Raw genomic sequence first — 11,482 nt, 5'->3', positions numbered from 1 at the left:
GTAATATAAATCTGACAAATTGATAACTACTAAAATTGCTAATGTCAAACACTTTTTTCAAGGTAAATTAAGTTATTTTGCTTCTTTGATTATCCATTCAGCAATAATACCTTGCATCAACATATGTAAAGTTGAAAGTTCTGCATAAAGAAGGATTTAGGTACATGGCACACAATGCGTGCTGTGTCAAATTTTAATCCAAGGTAAAGATTGCACATATGTTAATGTAATTTTTCATTGCATATAATTTTTTGATCAATCAAAATTAAATGATTACAATTGTAAATAACTTGTATAACCAAATAAACATTCCTTTCACCAATCAGTTGATTACATTTATCTCAAAAGCAATAACAAAGAAAACAATAATGCCAGAGTAGTAACAGGTATATTAGTACACCCACTGTCCATATTAGGGTATGGCTGAGTAGTTGTGGCATTAGTTGATGTGGCAGTTGTTGATTGTGTTGTGGTAGTTAATGATTCAGCAGTGGTAGTTGATGGTGCAGTTGAGGCAATTGTTGCTTGTGAAGTGGTGGTTGTCGTTGCTTCTGTAGTGGTAGATAGAGATGTTGAGGTTGCTTGTGTAGAACTGGATGGTTGAGTTGAACTTGTAGTTTGTGCTGTGGTTGTTGACTGTGTGTTTGTGGAAGATGATGTTAGTTGTGTTATGGTGGTTGATGGTTCTGTGGTAGTTGTTGTTGGCTCTATCATTGTTGTTGTTGGTTCTGTGGTGGTGGTGGTTGGTTCTGTGGTAGTGGTTGTTGGTTCTGTGGTAGTGGTTGTTGGTTCTGTTGTTGGTGGTGGTGGTTCTGTAGTGGTAGTGGTTGGTTCTGTGGTAGTTGTTGTTGGTTCTGTGGTAGTAGTTGTTGGTTCTGTGGTAGTAGTTGTTGGTTCTGTGGTAGTTGTTGTTGGTTCTATCATTGTTGTTGTTGGTTCTGTAGTGGTAGTGGTTGGTTCTGTGGTAGTTGTTGTTGGTTCTGTGGTTGTTGTTGTTGTTGGTTCTGTAGTGGTAGTGGTTGGTTCTGTGGTAGTTGTTGTTGGTTCTGTGGTAGTTGTTGTTGGTTCTGTGGTAGTTGTTGTTGGTTCTGTGGTAGTTGTTGTTGGTTCTGTGACTTCTGTCATTATTGTTGTTGGTTCTGTGGTGGTAGTGGTCGTAAGTTCTAGGTTGGTGGTTGTCGGTTGTGTGGTGGTGGTTGTCAGTTCTGTGGTGGTGGTTGTCTGTTGTGTGGTGGTGGTTGTTGGCTCTATGGTGGTGGTGGTTGGTTCTGTGGTGGTAGTTGGCCCTGCTGTTGTTGATACAGTTGTTGTTGTGATGAACTGATCTAAGCAAGACTGTGTCATAATGTTGACTACTTCTTGAAGAACAAAGTCTGACAGAGCACTCCCACAATAAGATGTCAAACATGAAAGAAAGGTTGGCATTGTGGTTCTGCAAAAGCAAGTAACAACTAATGATAAATAAATATGCTTCTAAAATATACAACAATTTCTAAGAATTGCTGATAATTATAGTTTATACTGAATTGTGGCTCTGCAAAAGAAAGTAATTACTAATAATAATTAAACATGCTTCCAAAAATATACAACAATTTCTTTCTAAGAATTGTTGAAGTTTGTACTGGTTGTTTTTGTAACTTAGAAGTTTGTATTCTCTACTTACGCACAAAAGTTGGCATCCGAAGAATAGTCCACAGTAATGCAAGAAGTTTTGATTGTCACTAGGTTCGATTCACAACCCTTGACGGCTGAGGTTAAATCTAAAAGACAAACAATTGTTTTCTGTTACATTGAAAATTACATTGAAAATTACATTGGAAAATGCAGAGTTTATGGGAACATTTCTATACTTGTTTTGAAGCAGAATTAGTCCTGATGTTTCAACGATTCACTATAATATGCTTTTGCGTCATACGCGGATCGGAGGATGGGGGTCGGGGTGGGGGGTCGGGGTTTGGGTCCGCCTCCATCCGAAAATTCAAACTTATTAAAATTTACACATTTTTACAGACTTTCGTGAAGATTTCAGCTAATTACTTGAAATATCCATGCTACATATGCTGTTTATTTCAGACTCGAACTTGGTGACGTTGATGACGTTCTTTAGCCTGGCGTCGGCGGCGTAGGAAGAGGTAGGGAGGGAGGTCTTAATACAAGACACGTACGCATCTTTATACCTAAAAATTGTGAAATTTAAAAAAAAAACCATTTAAAATACGTATACGGGTATTTGAAGCGCAAATGTCTACCATAAAGGAAGAGATTTTAAGTAAATTATGTGAAATTTTATACTTACGTGCATATATCTGCGTTTGAAAGAATCGATGTAACCGCAAACAGCAGGGACTCCAGAGTACTCACGTCCACCGAGTTTCCCATGGGGTCCACTAATGCACTAAAAACCCCACTGCTGGACAGACACTTTTCGAACACGGTTTCTTCGATTCTGTTAAAGAAACAGTTCTTAATTATCCGATTTCTCAAAAGACACCCCTTCCCAAAAAAATCACGACAGAAAAAAAAAAAAACAAAAGCAAAGACAAGACAAGAGACCCAAACACATTAACAGTCACCTTAATGAAAACAGCCATGGAAAAGCTAAAACAAACTTTCAACAAAGACAGCAAAACAAAAGAGGTCAGTTTTTCATTGTTGGAAAAATGCATTCGCACCATTATATTTGAAAAAAAATCATAGATAAGTGATTCTACATCAATTTTTTTTCTTTACTATTTTTAAAAGATATATCTAACAAATTTTATGTTGAATGACATAAAAATTGGCTTTAACTATCTGATATTATATGCACAGTTTTCTGATGGATGACATGTCCAGTAATAGTATATAAATAGTGCCTGTTTGGGAGGGTAACAGTTGAAATTGACACCCCGAGAAAACCATTGTCAACCGACGCGAAGCGGAGGTTGACAATGGTTTTCGAGGGGTGTCAATTTCAACTGTTATCCTCCCAAACAGGCACTATTTATTTTGTTATACTGAATGTCTTTTTTAAAATTTTTAAGAAAATTTTACTGCTTTTATATAGGAATAACGTGAATTCTACAGCGAACCGTACGCGCATAATTTTCGCGCATGTAACATTTTTTAATGTTACCCGTTGCTAAGTGCGTTGCTAACGCTGAGGGTAATAGTAAATATTATTAACTGCGTCTTAACCAATCAGATTTCAGTATTTAACATGAAAGTATAACAATAATAGTTATTGTACTTTCGCTATATTTCCTTCCAACAGAACATTATTGAGAAGGGTGATACGCGAACGATCAGTGATATGTTTGTTTGGATCAAAAATAAACAAAATATAGATTGTGAATAAATAGGTTCAAAATGGGACAAAAATCACCGAAAATGATAGGTTCGGAATGTTCAGAAATATGTGTATTGATATGTATGACCTTAGAACTAATTACCAAAGTCTCATCAAATTCTGCTTGTTTTTGAGATGAGTTGCGCAGTCCAATAAAAAAAAAACCCCCAAAAAACAGGTTTGACTGAATGACTATTGAATAAATTAATTACGGGCGTGTCGAAAACATTTTACCCCATTACCCGCAAGTCAAATCAGAACAAAACGTTTAATGACATGCATTATAAAATATCAAAATTATAGTAGAACCTGCGATTTTATATCAAATCTCATGACTTTAAAAAATTCTGATTTCTTTTTCATTGATTTATTTTTACTAAATAAATATTTTTAACCTTTACTGTTAATACTTACGCAGTTCCATAAGTATGTCCAAGAGTCAGTGATCCTGTCAAAAATAAATGAAAATTGAATACCATAACTAATTACATTAAGCGTGTACTTACGGTTGCTAGATATGAGTGTCCATTTGTTAATTTTTGCGCATTATACATGTAAGACAGTTTCGAACTGCATTTCATGTAAAATAAAATTATTGATACAAAATTTTATAATAACGTCATTGAGAATGAAAAATGCGAGCAGATATGAAAATTTGGTGTTGCAATTTAAAAAAAAAACCTTTAGAATTGATATTTAGCTTAAAAAATATGAAACAATGTATAAAATAATCAAAATAAAAATGAAATATATATTTTAAAAAATATGGCCTATACCAACCAAACACAGTAAAACAGAGAAAAATAATTTTCGCATCCATTTGTTTTAGATTTTAACTATTGAACCTAGTACACTGACAGGTTTATGAAAAGTAATTAATTCCTATGAATATACGAGTGCCTGTTGAGACTTTCTGAAAAAAAATATGGGTTGGTTTACGTAGGATGTACTGCTTGCTTAAATAAATACAGTGAAACCTGATCCCACAATGTTAACGCCATTAGGTTTACTTTTGTTTAAAATTTCACGGCGATGGAGCCATATATTTGCACACGATTTTTGTTGGTATAAAGATGAGCAAGGGTGGTCGGTAGATATGGAAAATCTGGAGATATATATTTGAAGAAATGAACTTGAAGTTTTCTAACATGGATGAAATCTATCTTCAGTGCGTGACGTACTCGATTTGACAAATGAATTACTCCCTATATTTGTAATAATAAGAAAATCTTCAAATAAGCGTGAACGTGACAGTTTATCTGTATATAACGATAAGATATATACGGTGGCATACGTCAAATATCAATACAATGATATTCAAACACGTTTTAACTTTTAGCCTTGTCAAACATAACATTTTCCAATCCATTAATTGCATCTTGAAAAATCTTTAACTGACATGCATCTTTACAAGGCGTTGTGTTTAAGCGTTTATGCTTGCGTATACATGTATTTTACTTTAACTGGACATTTATATGGTAATTGTGTTTAATCATCTAAATTGAACCTACACTATATTTTAAATATTTCTTTTAAAATTGTCTTTTTAAAATAAAAAATCGGAAATAAATTTTACAAATGCATGATATGTGATGAAAAGTATGTATCTTGAACGATTTCAACTACATGCGATTGTTTCACCACACGCTAGAACCATTTCAACAAGGCCTTGGACTTTTAGTTGGACGTAGCTATCTCTTGCGTCAAAACAAGTTTAAAATGACGCAGTTTCAAGCGAAATATGCACCGATTGCGTAGTATTAGCTTAAAAGCCAGACAAATCTTGTTGATTTCAAAGAGCCATGGCTGAGTGGCCAGAAAAGTAATAGACAGGCTTACGTCACATTGCTGTTTGACACAACTACCCAAATTCCAAGCTCTTGTTAAAATGGTTCTAATTCACTATGTTACTATACACAGCAGGCACGTAGCATCGTTTTTGAAAGTGGGGGGGGCCAGACCCATCCAAAAAATCTTGACAAGCAAATAAAAAAAAAAAAAAAAAGGAAATTTTTTTTCCAAAAATCTTCAAAATCCTAATCCGTGGGGGGGGGGGGGGGGGGGGGGGGGGGGCAACTATACTTCCAAAAAAAAATTCTTCCCTACCAAATTATTTTTTCCTCCAAGTCATGAAATTCCTAATCCATTTGACTACTCATTTCCTTATTTTCATATCAATTTTTTACTAACCTCCAAAAAAGTGGGGGGGGGGGGGGGGGGGCAACTCCATTATAACTCTTTTTTTTTATATGTAAATTTTAAAAAAAATTGTTGCTGCGAGAAAAAGCCCCCCCCCCCCCCCCCCCCCCCCCCTCCTGATGCTACTTGCCTGCACAGTAACGTTACATTATTGTAAACGGATAATGAAATAATAATCAGATTTATGACCTTTGAGCCTGTATCAATACTTCCAAGTTGGCCATACATTTAAAAATCATAAACGAATATTCAAATGATAATCAGGTTTATGATCTTGGAGCCTGTATAAATACTCCTAAGCTGGTCATACTAGTTTATGGAAAACACGGGTTGACGGGGAATGCAAACACAATAGTACTATAGTCTGTCCCAAGATATTTTTGCCGCATATTTTTTTAAATTATTCGATATTTATAGATACCTCTTGATTCAGACGATGTTCATTCACTATAGTATGCAAAATCCCACGATTTCCCTTTTGAAACGCCCCCTCTAGCTTGTCAAGTTTCAATACACGGCTAATCAAAGTACTGAGAGTACTAAAAGACGGGGTCTTGAAATTGTCCTGGATTTCCTCGAATAAACTTCCCAAATTTATGAGTTTGAATTAGTTGTTACAATCTATGTTAATTCGGCTTTTTTACAATTGTCTGATACTTTGTCTAAATTTTACTCAATCCCGGCCTTCATAATTGTAGAAAATTGACACAATGTAATATATTATGTAAAATAAGACCCCAAGGAATTTTTTTTTAAAAATTACTACTAACCGGGAAAATCAAACAATTATATCAAAGTAGATAATTTTAATAATTAGATTTATTCAATTTTGAGATCCATGGGAAAATCCACAAGTCGGACGGTATCCGTAATAAAAGTTTTATGAAAACCCCGAAAACTCTAAAACTGCTGAATTAACAAACAAAGTGAACATTTGTATAGCGATAACAAACACAGGCACCTGACGTTAGAAATATTTTTTTACAAAAAGATTCCAAGAACTTTGACAATAAAAAGATTTGTCAAGGTCGCCATTTTGATTTTTAAGACCGACTTATCGGACACGATTTTCTTCATTTGCGATTCTTGCAAAATTAATAGGTGAAAATAAATCCGTTCGCCACTTACTACTTTTTTGTGTAAACTCGTGCATCACCTACACGAATTACGATACAACCGTTCCTTTCATTAAAAATCATACTCCGAAAATCAGAGATATATATAACAGAGATTGTCAACTCCGCCATTAGCGTGTAAATGTTACGGGACCAACCTTACTTTGAGAACTACAAGTGCAACAGCAATCTTGTATAAGTCATTAAATTTGAACCTGATAGTGAACATGAACCTGTAAATATTTTAAGCATGTTTTATTTATGAAATATTTACAAAAACTCTTTATTTAGTTTTTAAATTACTTTTTTTTTTAGAACTTACTGACTTTTCACAAAGTAATGGCAATGCATTACTTTACTCATGGAATGGTAATGTAATGCATTACTTATAGAAAATTAAGTAATGGTAATGGTAATTTAATGCCCTAATTCATGAAGTAATGGTAATGTAATGTATTATTTTACAATGTAATTCACCCCAAGCCTGATTCCAACTAAGCCGGAAAACAAGAACATCAGCATTTAACTTGGTTCTTCAATCGATAAGATAGTATATATTATATGATGTATAAGTCTTCCAAAATGTATAATCTATTATTGATTTTGCTTACAATGCATTGTTTAAAATTTAAATTCAGTTTAATCAACGAAAGAGCCAACGAACGAAAAGGCAAATTCAGACTTGTTTTTATTTTCTTTGTACAAAATTCCTTTAGAGACGAACAGCAGTCATACCGCAAGTAGACTGGAAGCCAATGAAACACCTATTTAATTTGTAAAACATCTGTGTATAACCCGTCCCGATTTTAACTTCGGCTTGCGCATGAAGTTTGGTAGTATTAAGGTGAAAGATTGTCGAAATAAAATTCACAACTTTTCAAAAATGGCACATTGCTTTTTGGGAACTTTAATTTCGATTCCACCATCAACCTCTTCTATTGATTAATGAGCTCGTACACCAACTGAATCGTCAACGGCGCTGTTCATTCATTTACGAAACTCATTCCACATTTGAACCCGAGCAAGAATATTTTGATCATTTATTTTCTAAATAGAATTTTGTTTATACACAGAGGACTTAAAAAGATTTAATGCGTGTTTTTACAATACATATTTACTGAAATGCATGAAAACTTTCTGCACTATTTTCTTACGCGTAGACTCAATTCATGTGTTCTACGCGTGCCTTCCGGTTTGAAACTTCGGCTGACAGTAAACCAATAGACGGGGCCACGTGACCCCGTCTAAAAATAGAAAGTCTACGGTGATTTTGCATTGCATCAGCCATTATGAAGCTCTGATGATAACGTTGAAAAATTATGCGAGTTATTACGATTGACTTCCTAATAGAGAAAAGTTGTTAATATTTGCCATTATAAATCTCCGTAGGAAATCTGTTTTCGTTCCTGTGAATTTTTACGAGGGAAAATGATAATGTGTGAATGAAGTTATCTTGGAAATTTTCCCATTCATTGATTTCAAAATTTTGCACTTCTATCACAGCTAGGTATGTGTATTTTTATTCCAAATGTGCAGCATACATATCTTGAGACAAACTATAGTCTACGAGCGTGGAATTATATGCATGCAAAAATAATGGACATGAAATAAACATCAATTTTATCGAAAATTTAAAACTAGCACTTACTGAAATTATCGAAAATTTGAAAAATAGCGCTTATTGAAAATTCGACTATGAATTACTAAAAACGGTGTCACCTGTATAAATATAATACACAGTGTACAATATCGTGCACCTTATCAAATAGGTAATACATTTATCCCTATTTCGAATCGAATAATTGACATTTCTTGTCGATCGCTGATTCGAATATTAGTGTCACTTTAGTATCCGAATTAATTGCAGGTATCACTTATCTGTATGGAAGTGAAATCTACCATTTTCATGGGTTAACACACGTATCATAAAATGGCAAAAATACCAAATTAATGCCTACTTCCTACCAGAGAGCGTTGTTTGGCAAATCAAAATGTGTTTTACCGCCAAATGTGTTTTACCGCAAGTTTTAGCGCACATAATGCAAATCAAAGACGGCTGTGACGCAAAGATTTTAATGAACAATAAAAACGATGTGTTTCGATGCTTTATGTGTGAATCAAATGATTTATTGCGAGCAAATAAAAATCGTAATATTTAAGTTACCGCAAACAAGAAAGCACTCAAATTGAGTTGCACTCTGCGTTACTATAAAATATGGTGTAGTGATCTGCAATATTCTATTAAGTGCGTCAGCAGATATATGGAAGATCATAACGATCATCAAAAAATGCTGTACACAACTTATGTTGGCATTTTAATAATTTTAACCTCTTGAAATCTTATGGAGCAATTAGTTGTATGAAGTTATGAGCACTATCGGTGACTGTATGGTAATAAGCTTAAATACAACAGTAGTAGTAGTAGTAGTACATGTACTAGGAGATGGGGGGGGGGGGGGGGAGGGAGGTACTGTTTTAACATCATCACAAAGTTGTTTTTTTTTACTCCCAACTTTTATTTATTAAAAAAATATGAGACACAAATACGGTATATGAACAATTTACCTAATGATATAAGACCAATAAAATGAAAGTAAACTCTTCATATGTGATTAATAATGATCCACTAAGGCAGCCTCAACAGGCAGAGATTTTCCCATCACTAGTTGGAACCGACCGTCCAGCTAACACAATGTCCCGATGCCACAAGTGTTCACATATGGTGGTCAGTATCTGAGAGATTTCATTTATATCATTCTTTGTCTCTGTGTCCGGAACATTTCTGATCTTCAGAATGGGGACTTTCCAGGTGTGTTCAAAGTCCCTGATGTCTCTCTGTGTGATCTCACTGTAAGCATGCTGATCAAATCTGTTATATCGTCAAGGAAAATCAACATACCATATCGTATGTGGTATATTGAATGAGGTTATTCTATAAACTAAATGAAAATTTTGTCATTTGATTGTTATTTGATGTTGTTTTTTTTTTTTTTTTTTTTTTAAAGAACAAAGGATACTTGGTGCCAATGACAAGTTTTGTGAAGTTATTCTTTGGTTTGGTCATTCTGGTGATATGCTGTGAGATTTCTTCAAAGCTTCCTCTGTCCACAAAGCTGAACAGGAAGATCACACAGTCAGCCTGATTCTCCCAGGTCTGAAAGAAAGTGAAAATAACCTGCATTTAAAATTTGTTAGATTATAATAATTGACCCTATACAAATGGTTTTACTATGTGTTAAAGACTAACATGTATTATAGGGTCCAATATGGATCGCCAAGCAATCATAATGCTTGTAACGGCCTATACATACAATACAGCTGTAATTACATATAGTGTGTCTCATTAGTACATAAACATGATGAAAATAGTCTTGATATCTGAACTGCATCATTTAACATAAACATGTATTATGTTTACCAACACAAATACAAAATTTAAGGGCAAATACATGTGTAGTGAATAAAATAGCTTTCTGTTTTATTTTGACCATGAATTCTGATGATTTCTATCTGTTTAAATTTCTTGTTTTTTACCCATTTCAAATAAAGAGACAGGACACTGACCGTTTTGATGTGTTCGTATTTTTTCATTGCTCCATCCCCCACATCCCAGAACTGAAGGTGAAACATCACAATCTTGTTCATTTGTTTGACCATTCCAGGCCATTGAGTGGTTGTGATGTGGATACCTGCCAAAATTAAAGCAAAATATGATGAATATTGACTTCCATGTACTTGTATTTGTAGACATATTCAAGCTAATAAATACTCATTATGTGTCCGTTTTTGCACAAAAAAAAATCCTTTCCTTGAAGACATGTGCACTTGGATAGTGATTACCTGGGGTTTCGCTGTGAGTGGCTGGAATTTCATTTCCTGATAATTTAGCTATGGTACTAGTTTTTCCGATCCCACTTTTCCCCACTAAAAGAATCTTGTACTTCACTTCATCTGCTGTAACGTTCGATGGTAAAACAGGCTTGTCCAAAATTCCTGTACAATAAAAATCTACATTTAGCTTGTCGTTATCTTTCTGTGCCAGCTAGGAGCTTGTTCCTAAAGTTGTTTAACAGGTACATTTATGGAATTATTACAAGTGCTTGCAAGTTATGCTACTGTACAGTATTAATTATTTAAGGAATACATGTAACATTCTTTGAGTATACATGTATTATATAATTCATCATCGGAAACCCACTGTCGGTCTTGCTTCTCTTACCTCCCGGTCTCACTTCTCCTACCTCCTAGAGAAACGAAACCGACCGTGGGTTTCTGATGATGATGAATATCATGAGAAAATCAAAAACGGTCGGGGTGATCAAATCAAATAAAGCCCAAAGGCATTATGATAGAATTGATCACACCCGATTTTATTTGATCACCTCATAATATTCAAAGAACGATTTCTTGTAAGCATTTTTAAGCTCAAGAGAATTTAACATTTCATCTGATATTCTTTTTTGGAATCCAATTAATAATAATTTAATACAATGAGGAAATTTAACCAATCAGTTTTTGTGTACAAATAGATTAGGTTTGGGATATTCTATAAGTGTGGTTAACTAATATGAAAAATTAAAATACCAAACGGTTTTCTTTTGAGTAAGTTTCTCGTCATAAGAGATGAGAGCACGGCCTTCCCAGTGGTAGACGAATACCATTCCTGACTGAGGAGGGATCCAGGCGACAACATCACGTCACCTGTATGGACATAGGTTCACGTCAATGTGTATTCAATACACAAATGTATACATGCTGCCCGATACACACTCTTGTATAACTTGAACGTATACTAAACTGGAAAATGCTATGAATTTAATGAAACAAGCGTTCTTATGGG

The 11,482-nt window shown here is 34.4% G+C and overlaps 2 protein-coding genes across 2 annotated transcripts; both read right to left on the bottom strand.

Moving 5' to 3' along the window:
- Nucleotides 1–4: 4 nt before the first annotated feature.
- On the bottom strand, nt 5–4,227 carry LOC117692736 (uncharacterized). The gene is made up of 6 exons (XM_034481585.2): nt 4,109–4,227; nt 3,743–3,776; nt 2,297–2,446; nt 2,038–2,177; nt 1,664–1,760; nt 5–1,432 (listed from the first exon to the last, which is right to left on the bottom strand). The coding sequence occupies exons 1-6, from the start codon at nt 4,146–4,148 to the stop codon at nt 337–339; spliced, it is 1,557 nt and encodes a 518-aa protein (XP_034337476.2). The 5' UTR covers nt 4,149–4,227; the 3' UTR covers nt 5–336.
- Nucleotides 4,228–9,137: 4,910 nt separating this feature from the next.
- LOC105325145 (ciliogenesis and planar polarity effector 2) lies at nt 9,138–11,481 on the bottom strand. The gene is made up of 5 exons (XM_020065738.3): nt 11,227–11,481; nt 10,483–10,635; nt 10,207–10,331; nt 9,660–9,796; nt 9,138–9,511 (listed from the first exon to the last, which is right to left on the bottom strand). The coding sequence occupies exons 1-5, from the start codon at nt 11,333–11,335 to the stop codon at nt 9,280–9,282; spliced, it is 756 nt and encodes a 251-aa protein (XP_019921297.3). The 5' UTR covers nt 11,336–11,481; the 3' UTR covers nt 9,138–9,279.
- Nucleotide 11,482: the final 1 nt, after the last annotated feature.

The sequence above is a fragment of the Magallana gigas genome, chromosome 3 (assembly GCF_963853765.1).
Source record: "Magallana gigas chromosome 3, xbMagGiga1.1, whole genome shotgun sequence".
NCBI classification, from domain to species: domain Eukaryota; kingdom Metazoa; phylum Mollusca; class Bivalvia; order Ostreida; family Ostreidae; genus Magallana; species Magallana gigas.
The sequence above is the reverse complement of the archived record's forward strand: the minus strand, read 5'-3'. Positions and strand labels throughout refer to the sequence as shown.